At 34.3% G+C, this 26,388-nt stretch overlaps 5 protein-coding genes across 12 annotated transcripts; 3 read left to right on the forward strand and 2 right to left on the reverse strand.

The window, feature by feature from the left end:
• Nucleotides 1-451: 451 nt before the first annotated feature.
• Nucleotides 452-2,500, forward strand: LOC112699270 (UDP-glucuronate 4-epimerase 1). Its single transcript, XM_025751696.3, has one exon. It carries the CDS (start codon nt 818-820, stop codon nt 2,114-2,116), a length of 1,299 nt encoding a protein of 432 aa, XP_025607481.1. The 5' UTR covers nt 452-817; the 3' UTR covers nt 2,117-2,500.
• A 4,282-nt stretch (nt 2,501-6,782) lies between these two features.
• On the forward strand, nt 6,783-9,863 carry LOC112699302 (uncharacterized). Of its 5 annotated transcripts, none has more exons than XR_011862677.1 (8): nt 6,783-7,093; nt 7,494-7,618; nt 7,754-7,791; nt 8,089-8,199; nt 8,291-8,510; nt 8,603-8,742; nt 9,374-9,415; nt 9,492-9,863. XR_011862677.1 is itself a non-coding variant. In XM_025751698.2 (8 exons), the coding sequence occupies exons 1-8, from the start codon at nt 6,875-6,877 to the stop codon at nt 9,560-9,562; spliced, it is 723 nt and encodes a 240-aa protein (XP_025607483.1). In that variant the 5' UTR covers nt 6,783-6,874; the 3' UTR covers nt 9,563-9,863. The 5 variants fall into 5 exon arrangements, 1 of the variants encoding a protein (XP_025607483.1); XR_011862679.1 differs by having other exon boundaries at nt 8,706-8,742; XR_003152407.2 differs by having other exon boundaries at nt 8,403-8,510.
• A 1,146-nt stretch (nt 9,864-11,009) lies between these two features.
• LOC112699286 (protein FLX-like 4) lies at nt 11,010-13,676 on the reverse strand. The gene is made up of 4 exons (XM_025751697.3): nt 13,350-13,676; nt 12,331-12,948; nt 11,691-11,830; nt 11,010-11,598 (listed from the first exon to the last, which is right to left on the reverse strand). The coding sequence occupies exons 2-4, from the start codon at nt 12,819-12,821 to the stop codon at nt 11,381-11,383; spliced, it is 849 nt and encodes a 282-aa protein (XP_025607482.1). The 5' UTR covers nt 12,822-12,948; nt 13,350-13,676; the 3' UTR covers nt 11,010-11,380.
• Nucleotides 13,677-14,228: 552 nt separating this feature from the next.
• Nucleotides 14,229-20,804, forward strand: LOC112699338 (uncharacterized). 2 transcript variants are annotated; one of them, XM_025751700.3, is made up of 16 exons: nt 14,229-14,405; nt 14,513-14,546; nt 14,679-14,867; nt 15,009-15,145; nt 15,219-15,368; nt 15,570-15,671; nt 16,096-16,260; nt 16,440-16,550; nt 17,192-17,289; nt 17,547-17,670; nt 17,818-17,907; nt 18,160-18,204; nt 18,433-18,753; nt 18,893-19,118; nt 19,357-19,925; nt 20,050-20,804. In XM_025751700.3, the coding sequence occupies exons 1-14, from the start codon at nt 14,343-14,345 to the stop codon at nt 18,917-18,919; spliced, it is 1,656 nt and encodes a 551-aa protein (XP_025607485.1). In that variant the 5' UTR covers nt 14,229-14,342; the 3' UTR covers nt 18,920-19,118; nt 19,357-19,925; nt 20,050-20,804. The 2 variants fall into 2 exon arrangements, with proteins under 2 accessions (XP_025607485.1, XP_072056236.1); XM_072200135.1 differs by lacking the exon at nt 19,357-19,925.
• On the reverse strand, nt 19,942-24,843 carry LOC112699364 (uncharacterized). Of its 3 annotated transcripts, none has more exons than XM_025751702.3 (15): nt 24,480-24,843; nt 23,844-24,125; nt 23,651-23,736; nt 23,401-23,495; nt 23,158-23,280; nt 22,891-22,960; nt 22,545-22,631; nt 22,389-22,454; nt 22,187-22,279; nt 21,861-21,917; nt 21,637-21,765; nt 21,450-21,540; nt 21,050-21,138; nt 20,531-20,724; nt 19,942-20,312 (listed from the first exon to the last, which is right to left on the reverse strand). In XM_025751702.3, the coding sequence occupies exons 2-15, from the start codon at nt 24,061-24,063 to the stop codon at nt 20,207-20,209; spliced, it is 1,506 nt and encodes a 501-aa protein (XP_025607487.1). In that variant the 5' UTR covers nt 24,064-24,125; nt 24,480-24,843; the 3' UTR covers nt 19,942-20,206. The 3 variants fall into 3 exon arrangements, with proteins under 3 accessions (XP_025607487.1, XP_072056241.1, XP_025607488.1); XM_072200140.1 differs by having other exon boundaries at nt 19,942-20,425; XM_025751703.3 differs by lacking the exon at nt 21,861-21,917.
• Nucleotides 24,844-26,388: the final 1,545 nt, after the last annotated feature.

Genomic DNA, 26,388 nt, shown 5'->3' on the forward strand with positions numbered 1-26,388 from the left:
CCGGTGAACTCAGCAGTCACACCAGAAATTAAAAAAAAAAACTCAAATTTGCATTATTTAGTATTTATTTGGACGTCATTATTTTAATAATTTTTTTAATGAATTTTTTTTTATTTTTTAGTATGTTTTACAAATTTTTAATAATAAAAATAAAAGTAATAAAAAAATAAAAATATCTTTTTTAAAAAACCGTAATTTTTATCTATTTTTAAAAGATATTTTTTAAAAAAAATATTTTTCATATAATAAATAAATAAAAACATATTTTTATATTATTATATTCAAACATACTTGATAAATAAAAAATCTTTTTATATTATTTAAACATAAAATTATTTTTACTTTTTTATAATATCTTAAAAAAAAGATAATTCAAAAAAATCTTTTTTTAAAAATTCATCCAAAACATATCCTTAATTTATAATAATAATAATAATAATAATGTGTGCAAGTCCATAATGGTTCAGTGAATGGTTGTGTTGTGTGTGGCTCGTCCACCCACCCTTTCCATTGTTTAACGCGTTCACGCGTATACTTGTCGCTTGTATGTGGGTGGCCACTATATATAACCACCTCCTTCCCGATTGGTCCTAAATCTTAATAGCAGGTGCAAAGAAAAGAAAAGAAAAGAAAAATTTGCATCCCACCCATTTTTGTCTTCCTCTCTTTCTATCTATCACTTGTCCCCTTTCCGTCCCTCATCCATCACCATTCACCAACCAACCACTTTCTCAAAACACCAAACAAGCGAAAAGCATTTTCATTCCCCTCATTTTTTCTCAACAAGAAACAAAAGAAAGAAAGAAAGAAAGAGAGAATGCCGTCATTGGAGGAGGAGCTGTTCCCGTCGACCCCAGGGAAGTTCAAGGGGGATAGAGCGCACAACATGAACCGCCAGGTCTACCGTTGCTTTGCCTCCACAAGCACCATGTTTCTCTGGGCTTTGTTCCTCATCGCCCTCACCGCATCCTACCTCAGCTTCCAGGGCTTCGTCGACTCCGGCAGCCGCTACCTCTCCGCCTCCTGGGGCGGCATCAACTGGGAGAAGCAGCTCCGCTCCTCCGCCCAGATCCAACGCCACGGCGGCTTCTCCGTCCTCGTCACCGGCGCCGCCGGCTTCGTAGGCTCTCACGTCTCCATAGCCCTCAAGCGCCGCGGCGACGGCGTCGTTGGCCTCGACAACTTCAACGACTATTACGACCCTTCCTTGAAACGCGCACGCAAGTCCCTCCTCGAAACACATGGCGTCTTCATCGTCGAAGGTGACGTCAACGACGCCAAGCTCCTCGCCAAGCTCTTCGATGTCGTCGCTTTCAGCCACGTCATGCACCTCGCCGCCCAAGCCGGCGTCAGGTACGCCATGGTGAACCCTCATTCCTACGTCCACAGCAACATCGCCGGCCTCGTCACGCTCCTCGAGGCTTGCAAGAACGCTGACCCTCAGCCCGCCATCGTTTGGGCCTCGTCAAGCTCCGTCTACGGGCTCAACGACAAGGTCCCATTCTCCGAAGCTGATCGGACCGACCAGCCCGCCAGCCTCTACGCCGCGACAAAGAAAGCCGGCGAGGAGATCACGCACAGTTACAATCACATATACGGGCTTTCCATCACGGGCTTGAGGTTTTTCACTGTCTATGGGCCCTGGGGGAGGCCCGACATGGCTTACTTCTCTTTCACCAGGAATATTCTCCAGGGAAAGTCAATTACGGTTTATCGGGGCAAAAATCGGGTCGATTTGGCCCGTGATTTTACCTACATTGATGATATAGTGAAGGGATGTCTCGGGTCACTGGATACCGCAGGCAAGAGTACCGGGTCGGGTGGGAAGAAGCGAGGGCCCGCTCCTTATCGGATCTTTAATTTGGGTAACACTTCGCCCGTGACCGTTCCAACTTTGGTGAGTATATTGGAGCGTCACTTGAAGGTTAAGGCCAAGAGGAATATTGTGGATATGCCTGGAAACGGCGACGTTCCGTTCACTCACGCCAATATCAGTTCGGCCCGGAGGGAATTCGGGTACAAACCCACCACCGATTTGCAAACCGGGTTGAAGAAGTTCGTTAAGTGGTACCTCTCTTACTACGGCTACAATCACGGCAAGCCTGTAAATTATTAAATTTTTTGTTTCCTTTTTTATTTGGGAACGGCTATTTTTCTTCCTTTTTAGTCTGCTAGATTTTTTTTTTTTTTTTGGAAAAATTACACACATGGGAAGAAAAGAAACGAAAGGACCTGGTCAAGAACGAATGAAGGGAAAGGAAACTAGAAAGAGAAAGAATTTCTTGAAAAAGGAAAAAAAAAAAGAAAGAAGAGCAGAACACATTCTTTGCTTGAGAGGCCAGCTAAAACAGCTGTTCCTTAGCTGATTTCTTTTCCCTTTATTTTTTTGTATTAATTGTTGTTTTTCCTTTTTTTTTCTTTTACATTTTCTTTTCTCCTTTTGTAAAGAAAGAAAGTTTAAGTTTGTTTTTATCTTACCCGATTTATTTATTTTTTGAAATTTATCGTTCTCCTTCCGTAGTTGATTAGTAGCTTAATATTATAGTTGAATACGATACAAATAGTTGCACCGTAATTTTCGTTTGTTCGTCAATCACGCGGCATTGTGGATGATCTGATCTTACTCCATTGAGCACATGCAATTTTTTTTTCTGTATTGTATAAGTTTACGTATATTTTATTTTCTTTTGACAAAAGGGGCAGCATGATAAAGATGGTGGTTAGATTTGCGGTGAGGGAAAATGATAAAAGGGTGGAGACAGCTAGGATGATGGTGACAAGTAGTGGTGTTTAGATGGGATCCGCATAAGTAGTGGAAACTAGAGAACGATAGTAGTAGCCGTTGGATTTTGGGGATTTGGCTAGTAGATTTCTTCACTCTCCAGCTGTAAAGTGCTACCCAGTAGACTAATGCACTGCACTGTGGGTTCAGCTAAAAATACACAAACTCATGTATACCTGTTCAACTTGCCGACAGTACTATTGGAGATACTATAAAATAGGTAGGGATAATGGCGTATTTAGATCTATGTTGAAATTTCATACATATGTTTGGGCTTTTTTGGTGGGTCCTTTGGCATTCTTGGTGTTCTGTGATGTGAAGTGAATGTGACCCTTCTTTTTTCCTTCTATAATGATTTATTTAGTATAATAATTGGAACTATGGAATCCAATAGCGTGTGTACAGGTTATGAATGTGCTTTTTTAAATAGGGTCCCCAAAGGGTGGAGGGGTTAGTGATTTATTAGCGCATTAATCATGGTAGCTTAGTGTTGCGGATGTTATTATGCATTGGCTAAAATCGGCATGGCTCAAGCAATCAATAGAGAGAGCTATAAGAGAGATTTTAATTCAGCTGTTTAGATGAATATTTGTACACTATATATATGATTTGATGGGAATACACTTTGTATATACGATTATTAGTATTATTAATTAAATATTATCTAAAATATTAAGGATAAAATTAAAAACATACAGGAATAATTTTGACATAGATGGATAATATTAGAAACAAAATCGAATAAATTAAAAACATTAAAGATATAATTGAATAAAATTAAGAGAAATGTTAGGACTAGCAAATTTTATAATTTGTAGCTATCAATTAGTCATCATTATATTTTTAATGGTGTAAAATTACATCTAATGGTATAGGATTACTTACTCTTTTCTTGGTGGTTAAGTACTGACTAAATTTTAATAAAAGTGCTGACTTCTTAGATTTTCTCTAAAATTAAATATCAAGAATATTTTTGAAAAAAATTATAAAATATTAAATACAAAAAAATATATTTTATTTTTAAATTTTTAAAGATATTTGTATATTTTAGAATATTTAATAAAATTTTATATATTAATACATATGTATTTTTTATTTATTAAAAGTTATTTTTATTGACTTATTATATATTATTATTATAATTTTTAAAAAATTAAAATTTTATCAATCTTGATTAATATTCCATCCACCGACATGATTTATGGTATCGGCCGAATTAACATGTCAGGTTGTGTTTTTGTGTTTTGAGGAGTTGAAATTAAAGAAAGGGGTTTTATTAGAGATATTTAGAGGATTAATATGTTTTAATTTTGTGGTAGTGATAGTTGTGAAGGGCGTCTCTGAGTACAGTACTCTATAAGGACGCATTTCATGAGGGGGGAGGTAAACTAAAATTCTCAACTAAAAAGATCTTGGTTTGAGTTTTTAGAAAGACAGTGGAGTATCTCCTTTTTTTTAATGGTTTTTGAGAATTTTTAAACTGACTTGCAAAAATTAAGAAGATTAATCACTTTTTATGTATTTACCTGTTATATAGGATTGAAAAGGTCAGGGTATAGAGCCAATGTTAAACCTTGTTGAACTTTGTGTAAGATGGCTGCTTGGAATTCCTTCATTTAGGCCTTGGATTAATGAGTTAATAAATTGAAATTATGCTATTATTTGGATTTTTTTTAGAATAAGAAAATAAATATTTAATTAGGATTAAATTTAACAAAAATATTATCAATACACAAAAAATCAGTTATTAAATTAATCATATTATATTTGTATATGAATATAAGGACAATTTACATATTTAAATAAAACTAGAGAAATCTTTATCCAAATACACAAATTAAAAAGTTGTTACGTGTTTGTGCAAAATACATTATTATGTAAACCGTGGGAACCAACCACGATTTTTGATTTGTACATAAACCGTAACTGGTAGGGACGGATTACATGTTGAAACAAAATGACCATAAACCGTGGTAGGCTACCACGGTTTATGAATGCAAGAAAATCTTCATAAAACCTTGATGCCAGCAGCAGTTTATGAAGAAATGGTAATTGGCATAAACCCTTGTAGCCTCTAACGGTTTATGAGGAGGGAATATCTATATATATGTGGGTGAGATTCAACCTGCATGAGAGATACATTTTTACATATATTTTTAAGATATAATATAGATACATTTTTAATTATATTAATATAGATACATTTTTTTTGAACGCCAACTTGATTCTGCATCCCAAAAGTTCGTTCATTAGAAGCAAAAAATTATAGCTTCTGCATTTACTCAACCCACGTTTAGGTTGTTGCTTGTTATTATTGGTTTTTCCATAATTTTTTCTAAATAAATGCTAAGAATATTAAAATAATTATTCTAATTTTTATGCACTGTTTACTATTTTAATTTTTTATAATATGTATTATTGCTCCTATTAAAAATGATAAATTAAATAAAAAATTAATTATAAATAATAACAAAAATCTAACTTGTAAAAAATTAAAACCTAAAATAATAATAAAAATAAAATTATTAAGAGTACTTAAAAAGAGTATTAAAATATGTTATTTTATATATTATTTTTAATTTAATAAATAAATATTACTTTTTACTATAAAAAAATTTAAAAAGTTGTCCATTTTTATATGTTATTTTTAATTTTATCAATAAATATTAATTTTTATTATAATAATAAAAAATTATAATATACTAAAATAGAGTACTATAAAAAAAATACTATATAAAAGATACTAAAAAATATAAAAAAATTAAATATATTTAAAAAAATAATATTATAATTTAATATTATATTTTTTAGTAATTAATTAATTATTTATCTAGGAGTGATTTTAACTAATATTATCCAAACAATATTTATTTTATCAAAATCAATTTTAGTAAAATTTGCCAAACATAAATCATGTTGGCACAAACTCACTTCTACCCAAAATCAATTCTACAAAATCACTTCCATCCAAACTCCAGTTTTCCCAATGTGAATCCAAACACACACTTAAAAATTACTGTTGATCAAAAAATATTTTTGATGAAAGTAAATTGATTCGAGTAAGTCAAAAACAAATTTTAATGCATTTTGGAAATATTTTTAATGCAATTTTTAATGTATTAAAAATTGTTTCTGACTTACTCCGAATCAATTTACTTTCATCAAAAATATTTTTCGATCAACAGTAACTTTTAAGTGTGTGTTTGGATTCACGTTGGGAAAACTGGAATTTGAATGGAAGTGATTTTGTAGAATTGATTTTGGGTAGAAGTGAGTTTGTGCCAACATGATTTATGTTTGACAGATTTTACTAAAATTGATTTTACGAAAAAATTTCTCATAAACCGTGGTAGGCTACCACGGTTTATGCCTAACACTTTTCCTTCATAATCTGTGGTTGGTGGCCACGGTTTACAGCCAAACTTTTCCTTTCATAAAACCTTCCTGCCAGCCATGGTTTATGTACAAATCAAAAACCGTGGTTGGCTACCACGATTTACATAATAATGCATTTTGAACAAGATCGTAACAACTTTTTGATTTGTGTATTTGGGTAAAGATTTCTCTGATTTTATTTAAATATGTAAATTGTCCTGAATATAATATATATGGGTTATTTAACTTATCTTCGATATATATTTTATAATTTAAATTTTATACAAATTTTATACAAATAATTGATTTAGTATTCAATTTATATATATATATATATAAATTAAAATATTAAAATTTATGTATATTAAATTATAAATTCAATAATAATTGAAATTAGATTTTTTTAATTTATTGATTTTTTTTATTATAAATTAGATTTTTTTATTTATTGATTTTTATCTTATTTTTATCTTTTATAAATTAATGTTTTATATATATTTAATTTTATATTTATAATTTACAATTTTAATATAACAACAATCAATAAAATTTTATTTTATTTTATTTTAATTTTTTACAATTTTATTATTTTTGCATACTTTTTAACGTGCTATCTCCGGTTTATTAAAAGTTGTGGCCAAATACCTAATCATTTTGAGTTCAGACAGTTCCAAGAGAGCCTAACTGAATCCAAACGAATTTCCCTCTGCATTTTGCATGATTTCTCTTCCTACTACGAAGCTGAAATTCAAACCCCTTACGGCTTTCGCACTCACTTTCGCTAGGGTTTATCGCATGGCCGCTGCACCTCCATCCTCCCCTCCGTCAAATGCCGCCGCCACTATTCCTCCTCTACCTCCTTCTTCGGCGGTTCGCGACGGACCTCCTTCCGCTTCTTCTGCAATCGATTTCCTCTCCATATGTCACCGCCTCAAGGTACTTATTTCCGCTGCCCTAGTTTGTAAGATGTGGTTCCCAGTTTATTTGAAACGAGGCATGATTTATTCGGAATTCGGGCAAAAGCTGAATCTTAAGACCAGATTATCTTAATTTTATTTAAGCTAACTAGAGATACTATGTATGTACAGGAGGACAGGAGTACATCAATCTAACGAACTAATATCTCTAATTAGCTTAAATAAATCACATTAGGTGTAATAGATTATGCTGTTCCATTGTGTTTGTATATCTGGAAGATAGCCTTAGGTTCAAATTCCGAATGTCATATAATATGCGAGTCAAATGGAGATTTCAATTACAGTTGTGATATTTTGCTCAATTGCTTTTGATTTGGAGTTCATTCATTTGTTTGTATTCTGTGTCTGATCTGAAATAGACAACAAAAAGGACGGGATGGGTTCGAAGAAATGTTGAGAATCCAGAATCTATTGCTGATCATATGCATCGAATGGGTTTGATGGCTCTCATTGCATCAGATGCCCCCGGTGTAGACAGAAACAAGTTAATACACCTTTCATTCCCTTGGTTACATATTATATATGTTTCTGGCTTTATGGTCGTTATTGTGCAGCTGATGATTTAATTACATAACAAGAGGGTAGGTTTTCAGCAACTTGTTTTTCTGTTAATTTTCAGGTGCGTGAAAATGGCCATTGTTCATGACATTGCAGAAGGTATGCTGATTTGCAGTTTGCCTTGTGCTGGTTGTTTTTGTCTAAAAATAATAAGGAATCTTTTTGGCTTTCACATGCTTCATCTTGTGGCTAAGAAATGCCGAGTTTAGCTGAAAAGTAATATATTTAAGGTAAAATCAATTGAAACATTGCTGAGAACAGGGGTCAACAAGGGCAAGTTAAAGATGAAAATAAGTATATAACTATCTAAGTGGTTCTTCTTCTTATGCTTTATTCTGAGACCTTTAGTAAGTTCTTTTTAGTAAGAATTTCTTACTTTGGTACTTTGTTTAATAGCTATTGTTGGGGATATATGCCCTGAGGATGGAATTTCAAAGGAAGAAAAGAGTCGGCGGGAACAAGATGCACTGGACTGTATGTGTAATGTTCTTGGAGGAGGATCTAGAGGTACACATTTTCATTCTGTTATTGAGCTTGATAATGAGCAGTTAAAGAAAACTTACATCCCTTGATTTTTAATTCAATTGTCACACTGAAGCAAAGGAAGTAGCTGATTTGTGGATGGAGTATGAAGCAAATTCTTCTCCAGAAGCAAAATTTGTTAAGGACCTTGACAAGGTTTGTGGCTCTTTCTGCTATTCTTCTTTCAGGGAGTCACACCCACCTATTGGGTCAATGCTTGCTTGTGGTTGTTATTATGGTCTTTGATTCACTACAATCGGTACCCGTTGGCTGATTTTGATTACTAACCTCACCAAGTATGAACTATCCTTTGGGCTTTTAAAGATGTTTTCTATTCCATTGCAACTTTTATGAGTGGGTTGTATGAGTTGTATTTGTGTCATTGCAGATTTAAACAAGATAAGAAGTAGCAAATTATCATCAATATTCTGTCAGGCAGCAATGGTGATTATTCTTTAACCTTTTCCTTCTATGGTTCTTGTTCAATGCAGGTGGAGATGATACTTCAAGCTTTGGAATATGAAAATGGTGAGATAATTCATTAATTCTATTTTTCTCAATAGTTTTAGGCCTTGTTGAATCCTTTGAATTTTATCCTGATGTTAAAACTTTAATTCTGCATGATGTTGAATTTTGGGCATGTTAAATGTTTCACACCATGATCCTCCACAATTGAATGGTTTTCATAATTAAGACAATTTTGTTGGACTGGATGAGGTTGTAAGCTTTGTAATCTTCGACTTGACAAATGAGCTTTAACATTATAGTTAGCTAGGAGTACTTACTATTGAAGAACTTGTTACCATAGGGTGCCATTAGTGATTAACTCAGTACCATAATAAGGATTATGGTAGATTTGAATTTAATTATTTTCCTGTTTCAGCTCACATATTAGAACATTTCTATGAATAGTAATGTACAAGTCTCAGAGCAACAGATCCATGCAGGACACATCCCACTAAATATTATAAAATTTGGTCAATAGAATGTCTCTGATTGTTTTACTCTCCATTTTAGGAGGCATGCATATTTAAAAGTATCATACTAATACATTGAAATGAGTGGGTATTGTGATGTTTTTGGACTAACTAGCATGTAATAAGCCATATGGTTAAAAATCTTTCAGTTTTGAACTTTGTTCTCTCATGGCTTTTTACAGAGCAGGGGAAGGATTTGGATGAATTTTTCCAGTCAACTGCTGGTATGACTTTCCTCCTCATCCGCTGTTTCCTATTGATACTTATTAGTGTTCCCTGATTGTGGTGAATATTTTACAGGGAAGTTCCAAACTGAAACAGGCAAAGCTTGGGCGTCCGAGATCGTGTCAAGAAGAAGGAAGAATAACTAAATGCTCGGATCAATCTGATTGAGTGTGTAGTAATAGCAGCATCGCTTTTACCAAGAAAAAGAAAAGGAAGCAATGGTAGCTGTGCAATGAGACCAGCGTATGCTATTTCCCATCCATGTCCCGGATAGCGGGCAAGCTAAGCCATTATCCTGCCCATGGCGCACAGTACTCATAACCTACCAAACGCTGTATGTGAACTTGTGAAGCCCCCAATGTTTAGAGTTATCAACTTTATTGAAACAGAGAAATTATCATTACACATCCAGCTGAATTAATAGTATGATTTTGGTTGATCTGCGAATTCTTACCCTTTTTTTCCCTTCATATTATTAGCATAGTTTTTTTTTTTTTTTGGTCATGATTAGCATAGTTTAATTAGGGAACAAATTTTTTCTAGGTAACTAATCTATATAGTTAAAGTGAATAAAAAAAAGTATAGACTTTATGGGCCAACATGAAGCCCAATTATATGTTTTTGCACAGCGACAATAATTTCCGCTATCTCTTGCTCTAAAAGAAACTCATGATCTAGATTCTAGAGTACCAACCAAAAAAATAAAATAAAATAAAATAAATGAGTACCACTATATGTAGTTCAGTTTCTTTTTTAACAAATTAAATATTTATATTTCTAAAATTTTTAAATTGATGAATATTGGGTTCGGGGTTTAGAAATTAATTTGAACACTCTTTGTCCATGCCACTTTATAAATCACATGCAACATACCTATATAAATCCAATGGTAAATAGACTTTCAATTTCTTACTTTAGCAAGCTTTTCAATTTGAAAAATATTTTCTCTATAATTTAGAATGTCTTATTAATGAAAGCTTGATGAAACAATAATGAAAAAGAAATCAAGGATGAAGGTGATTTTGGTTTGTAATTTGAAAAAGAAAAGATTAATTCTTAAATTTTAGGATTAAAATAATTCCCATGTACAACTTAAAAGGAATAATGATCCTGATTTTGTCAAGATTGTTTACCATGTATTTTTCTTTATTTATCCTTTTTTTTATAGGTTAGTGATAATATTGGAGGATTGAACTTAGCAGTGATTCAGATCTAAAAGAAGTGAAATGATTTAACAACGAAAGCAATTGTATGTAAATTTTAACCGATGGAAAAAAAAAATCATGCTTTAAGGTTTAACATTCCTTAAAGGAGTACACTATATTAAATTTAGTTAATAACTGCTTATTGAAAATAATACTTTAGAAATCGATAAAAGCCAGAAGACATGCACATGGTTAATAATAAACTACCATAAATCCATGTATCATTCAACAAATTTTCATAAGATCATTCAAAAATATTTTTATGTTACTTATCCCAATTCAATTTTTGATAGGTGAATGATTATCTCCAAGGATTGAACTTAAGAGCAATGATATTTTAAACGGGAGTGGATCATCTCCGGTGAAAAAAATTAGATAGTATCCAGTGTTCAATCTAACAATTCATTACTTTTTCTCTCTTATTTATTTCTAGTCCCACTTATAGAATCAAAAGTAGAAAATTACAGTGTATCTTGTCAAGTGTTAAAAACACTGGAGAGAATCCATTTCCCATTTTAAACCCAGTGTGGTTGTTTATGAACATACAAAACAACCAAAAACAATAACAGCAGTAACATACAAGCAAGATGATTCATTACATAGGCCACTCTTGCAAACACATTCTACAATGTTTGAGAAAAATATTTTTACCTTCTTCAAAATCTATACAATTTAAGTCCCTGCTCGAATTTACGGAGGAGATGGCGTGATCCATAATGAATTTTGCATAAAAGAACGTTACAAACAATTAACTAAACTTCATCTCCGAGCAACTGAGGGATCATACGATCCTGTCCATACAGCACCACCCCCGCCACAACCAGCACTACTGCCCGCTGCTATGCCATTGCTATCTCCATATGGTACAACATTTTCTCCTACTTGAGCAAACGCCATTTGACCATGACCTCTCCCATAAGCATCAAGAAAGGGACCAGTACTGTCTACAGGCGTAGCGGCTCCAAACTGGTTTGGAGCTGTTTACATGGTAAGAGTGCATCAGATAAAATATTTGTATAGAAAGGCCACATAAAAGTAAAGCACTGACATACAAAAGCCAAAGAGTTACCTTTTACTCTTTTCTCAACGTTCAAAATCTCAGCTCGTAACATTTCAACTTCTTTGGCCATTGATATTAGGTTGTTCTCCTTGGCTTTCATTTCCTCCACTAGCTCTATGTTTTTGTTCTTTTCATACTCGAATGTGGCACTATTAACACATTTACAGAATCAACAATAAGAGAAAAGATAAATAACGAAGAACAACGAGAAAGTATGCAACATGGCGGGAAAGAATTATTTAAAATATTAAGCATGTATTATTTGATAGATATTATAAAACCACTTTTCAAACATTTAACGTTTTATATGATTCTTGAATCCAATGGCAATAACACATGTAGTATATCTTATCAATAAGAGAATCAACCAGTATATCACTCTCAATACACACTTCTAACATTGATATTATTGCTTAACTTTTCAACTCTTCATTTATTTGAGTGGGAAGAGACAAAAAAAATGCCCCCACCCACTAAGTGTGGTCAATTACATCGACCAAATGACATCCAAGTATTCTGTCAAAAACTAAGTTTTAGGAAAGCCTTTTCAATCACATTGTTACAATGAATTGAGTAATCGAGCATCAATTCCGATCTACATGCATATGAAAACAGGCATGCAACAGAGTCAACAAACTTCAAGACTCACCGTAATCTTTGGTGCTCTTGCACTAAACTGTCCAGTTCAGCCTGCAAATCTGGAGTACTCTGAACATCGCTACAAGCCTTCTTCAGTTCCTCAGTGGCTCGTTGAATTCGGGCACTCAATTCCTGCCTGGAAGTTGCCAAGCTCTGTGCATTAATATGGGCCTGCTGCAGTTCCTTCTTTATGCTGTCACCTGCTCTAATATCTACCTCCATTTTAGCAATCTTATCCAGTAAAACTCTGATCTGTATGTCACTTTCCGTCTGGATGCTTCGAATGTGTGACTTCACCTTTTGCACATCCTGAGTAGCAGCCACAAGTGCCTCCCTTAAGGCCACATGAGTATTTGCCAATTTCCGGTTATCCCCAATGAGTCGCTCTATTTCTACTTCCTGAGCTGCAATTTTATTCTCCAACAATTGAGGAGAAGGCAGGGACTCCAAAGAACGACCGGCAGCAGAACTCAAACCAGGAAATGTACCGTGCCCCATCATCCCCAAAACCTAAATCGCACGCCCCTCTAACACGCAGGCGGATTTTTGCCCCTAGCAGCCATTCATCAGACACATCACAAACTTCTTGTTGAGCAAGTAAACATCAATACAAAAACCTCCAAGATACCTACAATCAAATGCACGGCTCCAATTAACACAGATGCGAAAAGTCATGATCCTTATTAACAACAAAACTGTCAAAGTCAGAAATGAATTCCACAAATGAGAACTTCCGAAAATGTTAGAGCAAGCATTACATCAAAAGGTATAATGGATATCGCTCAACAAGTGGCAAAGTGCAAGTGATAGAGTATGTTATTGAGGCTAAGCATTTAGAAGTTAAAAATCACATGTTTCAAATAGTTTGCATCATACTGAAAGGTTCATGGTGAGGTAGGAGTATGACCTCGATTAATAGAAGAAACATATCAGAATTAAATAAAGTGGAGCTTAATTTCACATAATAATAATAATAAATAATAATTAGCAACCAAAATTGAATGCGAAAATCAAAGACAAAAACCGAACCGATGATAGGAGGAACTTAGGGGGCGGAAGAGACAAGTCTGTATGAAGCCAAATAAAACAATTGGCGGAACAGTAACGGCAAACGGCGAATCTTCTCAGGTCTCGTTCATTCACACGGCAAACGGCGACGGCGACCGACCACCACAACAAGCGAAAAAAAAAAAAGTCTCTGCCCAATTTACAGAATTTCATACAATAGGGTTTTCGTTTTGCAAAGACCAATGTAGTATTGTTATTAATTAAATGCTCTTCAACTTTTCCGTTTTTCGTATGCAAATACTCTTTTCTTTCTCTATTTAACCAATTAAAGTGGATAAAATCTTGACTAAAATAATTGAGAAAAAGCTACCTTTGTATTAATTTTTTTTACTCTAAAGATTACCTTTTATGTATATTATATTAAAAATGAATATTTCAATTTAGTTTTTCAAGGCAAGTAAAGAGCAAATATTTCCTAAACTCTTTAGGGAATTTAATAAATTAATATCTAATACAAGATATTGTATATAGAAATTAGGTTTTTTTTTATAAGAATAGAGTTAAAATATTCTTAAAAATATTATGTTTTAAAACATTAAAATATATATTTTGGTGTTATTCGTTTTAAAAAAATATAAAAATACTAATAAATTATAATTCAAAAGTATAATTTTTCTATATGTAAAACTTCGAATATCCTTTCTCTCATATAAAAAAAGGAAACATAAAAATATTTAGTTTCACTGCACGTTTTTCCCTTTTTTCTTTCATATTATTCGTATAGTTTAATTCAATACAGGGAACAATTTTTTATAGTTAACTAATCTATATGGTTAAAGTGAATAGGGAAAAAAAAAAGAAAGTGATTATCACACAGGGTACCGAGTGCGTTTATAGTTTATACTTGATAGGATTCACATTGCCGCCGTTGAAACTTGGGAAGGCGCGTAAAAAGAAGGGCACTTCTCTCTCTTCTACGGACATTGGCGGTTTTCTACTCACTCACCTCCCCCAATGGCCTCTCTTCGCTTTCGTCTCCGAAATCTCCTTCTATTCCCTTCCTCTATACACCACCACGTACTAATCTCTCTCTCTCTCTCTCTCTATACCATTATTACTATTTATTTCTCATACTAACACTCTTAACACTACTCTTTTTTTTCTATTTCCTTCTTTCATCCTAGACTACGCTGCTTTCATCTTCTCTACACCACCAAGGTCCTCTTCTTTACTCTCATTCTTGTTTTTCCATTTCACTTCATTTCCATATTGTTCTATGTTTCTTCTCTGCCAAAACTCGCGTTTCATCAAAACACCGAGCTGAGATCGAGCCTTACGTATATGCTATAGGGATTTGCGGAAGCTCTCGAAGCTATGGCGTTGTTGATTCGCCCAAACAGTGTCATTCGGACTCGAAACACGATGAGTTGCTTCCCGATGTGGAGATTGCAGCGCTCCGCCGCGAATTCGAATCTGCCAAACAGAGCTTTCAAAGGATTCCCGATGCCCTCAAAGAAATGCCCAAAATGAATCCCAAAGGTCAGTTCATTGCTTGCTTCCACGTGTGGTTTGGTTGCGAATATTGATCTTTTGTTTCTGTCTTTGTATTATCTTATATCTTTATACTCTGTGTAATGGCTCATATTGAGTTGAACTGTTATTTTGTTTGAATTGGATTAGGCATATACGTGAATAAGAGCTTGAGATTGGACAAATTGCAAGTTTATGGTTTTGACTACGATTACACATTGGCACATTACTCATCTGCCTTGCAGACTTTGATATATGACTTGGCCAAGGAGTACATGGTGAATGAGGTTAGCTCCAACCCAATTCACTTGTGCTATTTGTTTTTCTGTTGGTTTTTAATCATGTGGTTACTTCTTTCAGCTTAGGTATCCTGAGATTTGCATGGAATTCAAGTATGATCCAAGTTTCCCCATTCGAGGCTTATACTATGATAAGTCTAAAGGGTGCCTAATGAAGCTGGATTTCTTCGGGTCAATTGAGCCAGATGGATGTTATTTTGGTCGACGCAGGGTATTTGCTGCTCATTCTTATGTTTTGTTAGGCACATGTATGCATCGTATTAGCTGCTTTTGCTATTTAATTACTTAAAACCTTCTCATGAATTGCTGTTGCTAGTTTTCTTTGACATATCTTGTCCATTATAGCCAAAGTAAAATATTACCAGCAAAATATTTTCTTTACATAGATTTCTTTCCTTCCAATAATTTACAGCTAAGCCGAAGGGAAATTCGTGATGTATATGGAACACGACATATTGGTCGCGATCAAGCTCGATCACTTGTTGGTTTGATGGATTTCTTCTGCTTCAGTGAGGTTAGTTCCCTCTCATTCTGTCCTCCAGTAATTATTATGAAGTATATGACTAGAGGAGCTTTAGTATAGTCAGGTATTGGACCTTTGACCTAGTGAATGGCTGAATGGTTCTTGTAATTCTCTTGTGTCATAGATGATTATCATTTCTCTGAATATGCATATTTCAACAGTATATAGGCAAATATTTACTTAGAGGAGGAATATGCTCAATTTTTAATGGAACTTTTCTTATCGTGAATTGCAGTTGTAAGGGCCAACTCAATAGGACTATAGTAGTTGATCCACCCAAATCTCTAAATTCAGTTGAAAGAACTCCATTACTGATTCTCTCTGCTTTTCCTGCAGCAGTCTGCTGTCTAATGCAGACACTTCCCACCATCAAACCTTAGGTTGAGATCTGATTGTTTATAATGTCGCTTTGTAGGCATGCCTCCTTGCAGATATAGTGCAATACTTTGTTGATGCCAAGCTAGAATTTGATGCTTCCTACATATATGAAGACGTGATTCGGGCAATTGATCATGTCCACCGGAGTGGCCGGGTTCACAGAGGAATTCTCTCTGATCCACATAGATACTTAGTTAAAAATGTATGTTCAAGCCGTTTTTCACATTTACGTTAACTAACGTCCAAGAATGTTTCCAATAACCACCCTAAGTGGTCTACAATACGATTTTGTGGTCTAGTATTTTTTCTTCTTATTTATTTATTTTTCCCCATGTTGTTTAGATTTTGTAACTGTTATTCATTTGTGTGTGAGTAACTCAGGGGACGATGTTGAGTTTTCTTAAGATGCTAAGGGAGAAGGGCAAGAAGCTTTTCTTGTTGACTAATTCTCCTTATTACTTTGTGGATGGAGGAATGCGTTTTATGTTACAGGTATTTTCTTAGGAAGTCATAGTCTACATCAGATAATGAAAGAGTCTAAAGTGAAGATGCAACCACACATAGTTTCATTTTACACCTTATTTCTGATGCAAGAGCTATTTCATTATAGTTGGTTGTGAAGATAAATATGTTACATCAGTAAATTCTAGAGAACAGGGAAGCTATGCTCTTCTTTATTTACTGAGCCTATAATAATGCACATATGCTTTAGATGGATCTTGTATTCTTATATTTTTCTTATATTTGCTGTTATTTCTTTCAACTCTTCATCAGGGGAAAAGATTGAGTAAGCGTCTATGTTTATTGTTGGTTTTGATGACCATGTACAGAAGTTCTCTACTTGTCCCAAACGTAGCCATTGACTACGGCCTGGTTTATCTATATGACTTAGATCCAATTATTCTTTTCAATGAGAAGATATTCATTGAAATGCTTGAAAATAAATTTATAAGTGGGAGGGACTTTACTATGTTGGAGACTTGGAGTGATCTGTAGGGCACATGTTGCTCAGATGGTTATCGGTCTCTCTTTGTTTTGTTTAATAAATTTTTTATTTGCAGTTCCTTAGTTGTGTGTATTCACTTCTTGTATTTGTCCATAATTTTCTTTTTTTTTTTTTGAACGTTGATTAGGATTCTATGGATTGTAGAGACTCCTGGATGGAACTGTTTGATGTTGTGATTGCTAAGGCTAATAAACCACAGTTTTATACATCTGATCATCCATTCCGGTCTGTATCCATTTGAGTATAATTTTTGTCCTTTGCTGTACTGTTCTTGGTTTTTATTTTATAACTTAAAGCTTCTTATTGAGGAGAAATGTATTTGGTTCTTCAAGTATTTTTCTCATCCCATCATGAAGATCATTTTCTTTTGAAAAGTTTTACTTTCCTTTTTTCTTCAGTTTCTTTTCACATCTCTTTGACACTTGAAGTCATATATTCTTGAATTCTTTCTACAGCTCCTGATTGTTGGCAATTCCGTGCAGTTGTTATGACATGGAGAAGGACAAATTAACTTTTACCAAAGTCGAGAAATTTCTTCCAAACAAAATATATTATCATGGATGCCTCAAATCCTTTCTCCAAATAACAAAGTGGAAGGGCCCAGAGGTATAATTCATTTGATGTTTGATATGCCGTGCTGTGTAGTAATTTTTATTTACTAGACTTTTTGTTCACAATCAGATTTTATAGAATAAATATGAAGATTTTTTTACATTTAGCTTCTAGAAAGCCAAAATTCATATTTTACCATAGGTGATATATTTTGGAGATCATCTATTTAGCGACCTGAGAGGTCCCTCAAAGGCAGGTTGGCGCACAGCTGCTATCATCCATGAACTGGAGGTATATCTGCTATGTAATTCATTTTTCATGTAGATATTTTAATATCCTGTCATTATTTTCAGAACCCCTGCAAGTTACAGTTACCAAAAAGTTTAGTACAATTAAGTTTGACAATTACCATTTTTTGTATAGTGACTCTATTCCTGAAGAATATTTTTTGAGTTTATATATTTCTTCTTGAGGTATTGATGCATGGCATAGTAAACATAAGAAGAATGGACATTTATATGGGGTGTTTCATTAATAATGCAGAATGAAATACGCATACAGAATGGAGATAATTACCGTTGGGAACAGGTATTTTTCAGACTTGGTTACTATTGAGTATTGACTTTATTTCTTGTGTTTCATTCTTTTTAGGACATATGACCAAGAAAAGGTAGAAATGAATAGTCTTGTCTCTTATGGTTATGACAGAAAGGTCCATAATTCGAAACATGAGTGCTATATAAGTTGACAATGTGAGTTTAATTGCTTTTCTTCATCTAAATCTTGAATCTCCCAACATTTTATGCTTCTATGCAGGCCAAGTTTCATATAATACAAGAATTACTAGGTAAGTTGCATGCAACTGCGGCTAATAGTATGAGAACCTCGTCTTGCAATTTACTTCTGGAAGAACTTAATGGGGAAAGGCAAAAAGCACGCAATATGATGAAGACGATGTTTAACAAGTCTTTTGGAGCAACATTCCTGACTAGTACAGGTCAGGAATCTGCTTTTGCTTATAACATTCATCAGTATGCAGATGTTTATACCAGTAAGCCGGAGAATTTTCTTCTCCATTCAACTGAAGCTTGGCTTCATGTTCCATATGATGTCAAGATTATGCCTCATCACGTGAAGGTAATCCAATTTTTCTCCCTAAACTTCATTATTTCACTGGACAATTAACATCATCATGCTCTTTTTTACATGAAGAATATTCTTGCTTCCTCATACATTTTCTTACAATAACTCGTTGCTTGTCCTTTCTTCTACTCAGATTCCATCAAGTTTGTTTAATACCTGATGAGCTAGTCCTCAGAATCATTCAAACTGAGTGGCATTCCGTGGTTCTACTATTGCCGGTGTAATGGCGGCGGCAATTGAACTAAGTGTTCCATTATGGAGGTGCAAACAGGAGATACTTGTTGCAGCAGTCACTTCCATTCAGTTTAATTCTTTTGTTCTTGATTTCCCCAATATCTGGGCGTTTCTAACAAACTCGGGTATGCTGTTTTTAATGGAAAATAAATCAGTAAAATTGCTCCGTTTATAGAAAAGCGTTTTATTTCTAAAGGCTGTCAGGGTTTCATCTTAGCATGAAAAAAAAAAAAACTAATGATAAGGTTCCTGCATTAGTTGTTTATGATTGATGAAAATTCATATCAGCACTTCATTGTTTAGATGGATTGGATGTTCCATCATTAACATGTCATTCATTTTTTCTATGATCGCAACTCGTAGATGGCAACTGCTGTCGATCCACAGGAACTTGCAATCAATAATCATTAACCAGAAGTGCTACCAAGTCCTAGTACGAGGTCAAACATGACGATTTCACTGGTGGATTATAGCATGGGTTAACTTATGAGGGGTCTTTTGTCGTCTAGTAACTAAATCCTTGCATATTCTGACATGGTTAGGGCTTTGGGTCGGCTAATGTTTATTTATATACTCACTGAATCTGAAATGTTGCTGCAAATTGCAACATATATTAGTCGTAAAAAATGCGGATATGTTCAACTCTTAATCTGGCAAATCTCTTGTAAATTTTCATAAATAAAAACTTAACATCTAAGAAAAAAGGTTACGAAGTTGTATCCTCATTACAGGAACTAGGAAACATGCGAAAACAATTCGTGCAACAAATGCATTCTTTATTACAGGAACTAGGAAAAATGCTTCGGGACTCAAAATAGTTAAGGCAAAAATGATCATCGGTCTTCTAACGAGGCTACAGCCTTCGGCTCCGCAATGAGTGTCGAGAATAATAAACAGTACGACATAATAAAAATCGATGGCTGAATTAACTGGTAGAGAACTGTTGAATTGTATAAGGAATTATTTGAAATTTTATAATGAACCATTCAATTGCACATTATTTTTTTAGCAATGCTTGTAACTCTTATGCTAACTAAAACATCCCTGGCTGTGCAGGTACTAAACTAAACGGCCTGCTGATGGGTGCTTCCTTTTTTAAAAAATTTTTTGTTGTGTCGGAACCAATACTCATCATTTTATCCCGTTTGCACTCAACATATGATACAACAATTTTAAAGGAACTGAACTTTCGGAGGTTTTGAATCCTCTTTCATCAAGCTTCAACGGCATCCTGATCCATTCTTCCTTGGTCGACTTTCTTTTCAGCCAACATGGCAGCATGCTGTTCCAAGTATTCCTTGCTGTTAATCTCTGTCAATCTGCATCAAATTTATGTCATTATCAGGCATTGAAACAAATACAGTGGTAGTTCTTGGTGGGAGTTTTATTTTTGATGTTCCATTTCCTTCCCTCTTTATTTTCTTGGCTGTTCCTGATGTCAAAAGTGTTTTAGATGAGAGCTTTCAACTAGCACTACTTGAGACAGGAATAGTAGATCATATTGCTTGCTTGAGTTTCTTACAGAGTTGTATCATACCTACTAATAGTACGGTCTTTGGCAAATCCGAGTTCATTGTCTACACAAAGGTCGGAGACATCACTTTTCTGTGATCTTGAAGCGGTCCTGGGTGCCATTTGTTTAGCCTCTGATATTGTTACTATTTTTTCAAAAAGCTCTTGAGGGCTTCCTTCAGCTGTACACAATAGCCTCGCTTTGTTCTCATATGTAACCTGTAAATCCCAACAAAACAAAGCATAATTCTTGTTCTACTCTGCCATGCAAGAGAATGAATTATAGAAGTTAATACAAATGCATATGATTAGCTACCACCCCATGACTCAACAAGGTGGCATAAGATTCAAATTCTTAAAAATTCTTCAACATTTTAAGAACGAACCAGGAATCTGTACATCAGAGCAAACAGGGCAAGTGGCTGCTATATAGCTAGCTGTTATGACTCTTGTATTGAGCAGAACATACAATTAAATGCAAAACGTTGATAAAATTTAACAATCGCTCACAAAAGGCAAAGTTTTAACATGAAACAACACTTACATCAATTAATGTGACAAATCTATGTGCAGCTGATTTATTTTGAAGCCCGAAAATTGGGATGCCTTCCAGTGCTAATGTGTGAAAGTTCTCTGTGTAAACAAAACAAGACATTCTGTATAAGATTGATTGATGGGTTTAATATATGGTGGCAATTCTGCAAAAGTATGAAGGATAAGAAGTATTCAAAGTGGTAAGAAAAACTCTCACAATGGAAGAAAATGAATGTATTTCCCAAAAAAAGAAAAGATTTTTATTCGATTTCTACCAAATTCAAAACTGAAATAATTTTTTTCAACCATATTTGGAATTCCTAATAAACAACAGAACCAAATCCAAGGTCTTTTGGTGGGACATGAAAGATATATGCATGAGAAACTCCACTTGAGCAGATATTGCTTACTGAATAATCCCAAATAGTCTGCAGCAGCAAGAGGCCTGTCACAAAGTTCCTCAAAAGTAAAATAGGCACATCCATTAGCTCCCAATGGAACCTGATGAAAAAGTTAAAACAGAGTAAGATTGATAATAGTAGTAAGCATGTTCTGTGTATATGTGTGTATCTCTGCAGTATAGAATTTAGCACATACTTTCAGTTTCCTTCCCATCACTACTTCCACTTCTTTGGGAGTAGCTGTTCCTTCTCCGACTAACTGCTGAAACTTTTGCTTAAGAAAGGCAGATGAATCTGTGCCAATGAAGTAGAATCCTTCTTCACCCTGCAGTCAAATAGACAAAAAATCAAATTAAAATAAATCTAATGACTTGAGATCAATACCAGATAAATCTACATAAAAGAGTTTGGGACTCATACTGAAGTCATTTTGCGGTAGTCAATTGATGAACCGATCTCATGTATTACACATCTTTCCTGCATCAGTATATGTATATTAGAAAAAAATTACTGATGCTCAGATGTGCACTTAATTCTTTACTTCTGGAAAAACAGACAGTCATTCCTCAATTTAACTGTTGCTGAAACCACAATTGAATTTGGTTCATGCTAGCATTGACATGGTTTAAATTCTAAAACATTGATTTCATTGAGTCTAATATTTCAGGCTAATATGCAACATGGTGAAAGCTTAAGAGAAGCCAATATGACATTACTCTCAACTGAGGAAACATTTAGAAGCACACCTTCAATGTCGCAATGAATGGCAAAAAGAGATCCCTCTGCAATCCTCCCTCATATAGATTATCTGGTGCACGATTCGAAGTGGCAACTAGAATCTATAATTGTATCCAAGCATGTCAGAAATTTGAAATTTTGAGAAAATATATAGGCAACAACTGCATAAATGATATTATAGAGAGGCAGTTACATGGTAATATTACTTACAATGCCTTTGCTAAACAAATGTTTAAACAAGCGATTTAGTATCAATGCATCAGCAACATCTGTTACCTTTTCAGAAAAACAAACAATCTCAAGTCATTGAAGCACAATATGCAGATCAGTTGCCAATGGAAATAAATATTAGATTGACAAATTTACCATAAATTCATCAAGACATAACAAAATGGCTTCCTCAGAAATTTCCCCTGCAACAACCTCAAGCGGATCTGATAAACCCTTATGCTTCTACAAGGATAAACAATAAGAAATTTAAGAAAAGCTACCTTCATGCATATAAAGATAACATCATTCCAGTAACAGACAACAGAATCAATGAATGCTCAAAGAATCGATCTCTTCTGTGCCTCTTTAAGATTCTTACCCAAAAATCATACATAATATTGGCACTTCCCTTACAGAAAGTAAAGATTTCTCATCGACAAGAACCACACAAGAAATACAATTCAGTTATAGCTTCCACAATTAGCAGGCACAGTAAACTTACTTGTAATAGGCCATGTACTTTTAACATGAAGTCATGAAAATGGATCCTCTTTTTCCTCCAATTAGAGGGCCTGAAGAATTCTTAAAAAAACAGTCAAGAGATCAGATGACAAGGTTGATCCTCATAAAAGCACACATCAATAAAATCTTCTTAAAATGTTTTAATCTTCCTATAGTTAGACTTGAAGAATATGAGATTTCAATGTAGCTTTTTTTAAAGAATAAAAAAAAAAGGAGCCAATGGAGAAGGAATTAATGTCAAACTCACAATTGATCAAAGAAAAGGTCCATCAGCATAGTTTTACCAGTACCCACTCCTCCATACAGATACAGACCCTTTACTGGTGAATGAGAAGGATGTGACAGCAAACGAGACCACAACCAGCCACTCCTGCAGACATAATCATTCTTTAGAACTCAGAACATGATGCGAAGGTAGGGGGTAAAAACTGCAAATTTGAACAGACATGGTAAACAAACAAATAAATACTAGTAAAATAGAAAAGTATACCTTACAGGTTTTTCCACATTGCGATCCAATTGGCATTCATCCGCAGACTGAACAAGCTCGTCATAAAGTCTCTGAAGTTCCGTCAAGGTTACTACCTGCCCAAAGATCTAAACTCATTAAACATGTTTTAAAAAAGGATAACAAGATTATGTGAGAAAACCACTAATAAAATTCTATCTAATAGCATTTAACCATTAAACAAATTTTCCTAAGGAAATTTAGGAATTAAGATGATGAGCTATATTTATACCTGGCATCTATCACCATCTACTAGCTCGCCGCTACAGATTCTTCGTTCATACTCCACAAGAGGCCCTGCTCTATTTGTTTCTGCAGCTGAAAACAACAACTTCCAATACAAATCAATAAGGGCACAGAGGATTTTCAAGCTCTAACCAATACAGCACACGGAAAAAAATCAAGATCAAAAAGGAAAGGCGAACCTCCATTGGTGAGTTTTGCAGCGTGAACTGAGATAGCTCTTGTGGATGCGGTGAATGAATGGTTCTTGAACAAGTTGGTTTGAGCAGGATTAAGAACTCTGTGACATGAACTATGAATATGAGAGGTCTTCTGCAATTGATGTGGTGTTTCTGCAACTAAATCAGCGATCCAAATTACCGCCGGTCGCAACCGGCGAAGAGAACGAGCCAAGCTTGTCATCTTCTTCAACCACTCTCAACTCCAATTGAGAACAGCAACCCTCAGAAAGAAGCAAAGAATTCCTGAAAATTACATATTTTAACTAATTACAAATTAGTGATCATTTTATCTCGAATCATAACGATTTCTCATACGCATAGAAGCGAAAGTTTTCATCTTCTTTGAGAGAGGGGAAAAATAAAAGAAAAAGAAGCTTGATTTATAATTTGACTGTCACTAAAAGATTACATATGAATAAAATAAAAGTCGAATTGGAAGAATATTCAGCAGAGTACAAAACTGATTTGGATCAAATAATTGTAAACGCATGCATGAATCATAAAAGTAATTCGGATTTTAACAATGAATAAACGGCATTTCCAACATGACGCGAAATGAAGGGTAAAAAAAATAGGAATAAGAAGAAGCGAGCGTGCCTGAAGGAAGAAGAAGAAGAAGTAGAGTGCGAAACACGCGAAAAGAGAGAAAGAGAAAGGGGATATGAATATTGATATTGATACTGAGACTGATACGAGAGGCTCCTTCCCTCGATGGCTGTGATCTGAGCCTTATCAACCTGCTCTGTTTTTCTTCGTTATTATTATTTTAGTGTTTGACTCAAAAATTCAGAGAAGAGACGGTGTTGCTGATTTGGGTATTTGCTACTTGCTACCTCAGAGGGTTGCAGCAAAACATGCTTCAATTCTCAACCAACTCAGGTTATGGAGCATGGACCCTCTTTTCTTTAAGCTCCGGTCTTTATCGTTCCTTTTTTTTTTGTTCTATCTATCTATCCACTCCAAGGAATATATTTCCCTCGTTTTTTTAATTTATTTTTTTATGTCTCCCGTCAAATAATTTTGTATAATTTTTCTTTTCATGTCTTATTCTTTATCATGTAATTGTTTTTATTCTGCGCTGGCCCCACTAATCCATGATCCCATTCCTCTTTTGTGTTGGGTCTGGGTATATCAATGTGTGTATTTTTACTAACCATAGTGTTTTACCATACATTGAAGATTGTTGATGGAATTCATTGTCTGAGCTTTTAAATGCTTATATTCCGTTACTTTTTCATTTAACATCCATGTTTTAATTTTGTTTGCTTAATGGTATTTCTAAATAATACAACTTGTTTGCCATCTCTTTCTAAAATATACTTTATTCCTACAATAATAGAGCCCATGACTTTTATTTAAAAAAGAAATAGTTATAAATTCATGGAGGTATCTCTTCCACGTGGGCCAATGAACGAGTTAAACCCCAAAACGGTCCTTGAGATTGGCGTTTTGCACTGAAATCGTCCCTGAGATTCCAATTGCACCAATTACGTCCCTGAGATTGAAAAAAAATGCACCATAGTAGTCCCTGACCCATTTTCCATTAACGACGTGATGACATGGATGATGACGTGGACTGTAAGTGACACGTGGCACAATTATCCACGTCAGCATGCCACGTGTCACAATGTTATTTGGCCACGTGTCCACTAGTGCCACGTGTCGCAACAGTATTCGTCCACGTGTCATCCATTATGCCATCGTTGTATATGCACCAAATTAGTCCTTCACTTTGCATTAAGTGACTTATTTTAGTCTCTGAAATTGAATGTCGTGCACCAAACTAGTCCCTTCACCAATTTTTTCTCATTTTTTTTCTATAAATTCAAAATTCTCAGTATTTTTTAATGCATTAATTTCAATTCTATTTTTTCACACGTTCTTCAAATAAAAGTGTTTTTATAAAATATTTTTTCTCTTGCGAATACCCTAATTGCCGACTTGGAGTTAACGTGAAGGCTTTTCAAGCATCTTCACTACCATCTCCAACCTCTTTCAGTACTTTTATAAAATATTTTTTTTCTTGCGGATACCTCTAATAGCCGCCGTCTTGGAGTTGACGTGAAGGCATTTCAAGCTTCCCTCATTATCATCTCTGACCTCTTTCGTCTAGACTGCAGAGATAAAAAGTGGTAGTGAGGGTGGTTGAAGTGCCTTCAATCTAGCTCATTTATACATAACGAAAATGTGTATTTCATAAGAAAAAATATTTATTTTAATTATTAATTTCTTGTTAAAAACACATGTTTTTTTATGAAAAAATGTGTCTAATCAATCATATAATTATTTTTTTTATAATAACATACTTATATATTACAAAATTTACCAATATTAAATTATTAAAAAAATTATATAATTAAAACTAAAATTTTAAATTTTTTTATAAAAGCACTTGTATTTAAACATATATGAAAAAGTAGAATTGAAATTAGTGTATCCAAGATATTAAAATTTTAAATTTAAAAAAAAAATGAGAAAAAATTGGTGAAGGGACTAGTTTGGTGCA

The sequence above is a fragment of the Arachis hypogaea genome, chromosome 1 (genome assembly GCF_003086295.3).
Source record: "Arachis hypogaea cultivar Tifrunner chromosome 1, arahy.Tifrunner.gnm2.J5K5, whole genome shotgun sequence".
Lineage (NCBI taxonomy): Eukaryota > Viridiplantae > Streptophyta > Magnoliopsida > Fabales > Fabaceae > Arachis > Arachis hypogaea.

Coding starts and splice junctions, on each gene's coding strand:
- LOC112699286 (XM_025751697.3), bottom strand. CDS start 12,821: ATGATGGGGCACGGTACATTTCCTGGTTTGAGTTCTGCTGCCGGTCGT. Junction 11,831..12,330: donor CAAGAGCACCAAAGATTACG/GTGAGTCTTGAA, acceptor ATGTGTTAATAG/TGCCACATTCGAGTATGAAA. Junction 11,599..11,690: donor CGTTGAGAAAAGAGTAAAAG/GTAACTCTTTGG, acceptor CCATGTAAACAG/CTCCAAACCAGTTTGGAGCC.
- LOC112699338 (XM_025751700.3), top strand. CDS start 14,343: ATGGCCTCTCTTCGCTTTCGTCTCCGAAATCTCCTTCTATTCCCTTCC. Junction 16,261..16,439: donor ATAGATACTTAGTTAAAAAT/GTATGTTCAAGC, acceptor TGAGTAACTCAG/GGGACGATGTTGAGTTTTCT. Junction 16,551..17,191: donor GAATGCGTTTTATGTTACAG/GTATTTTCTTAG, acceptor AACGTTGATTAG/GATTCTATGGATTGTAGAGA.
- LOC112699270 (XM_025751696.3), top strand. CDS start 818: ATGCCGTCATTGGAGGAGGAGCTGTTCCCGTCGACCCCAGGGAAGTTC.
- LOC112699302 (XM_025751698.2), top strand. CDS start 6,875: ATGATTTCTCTTCCTACTACGAAGCTGAAATTCAAACCCCTTACGGCT. Junction 7,094..7,493: donor CCATATGTCACCGCCTCAAG/GTACTTATTTCC, acceptor GATCTGAAATAG/ACAACAAAAAGGACGGGATG. Junction 8,743..9,373: donor AGCTTTGGAATATGAAAATG/GTGAGATAATTC, acceptor GGCTTTTTACAG/AGCAGGGGAAGGATTTGGAT.
- LOC112699364 (XM_025751702.3), bottom strand. CDS start 24,063: ATGACAAGCTTGGCTCGTTCTCTTCGCCGGTTGCGACCGGCGGTAATT. Junction 22,632..22,890: donor AAGTACATGGCCTATTACAA/GTAAGTTTACTG, acceptor TTATCCTTGTAG/AAGCATAAGGGTTTATCAGA. Junction 21,139..21,449: donor AGACTATTTGGGATTATTCA/GTAAGCAATATC, acceptor TTGTTTACACAG/AGAACTTTCACACATTAGCA.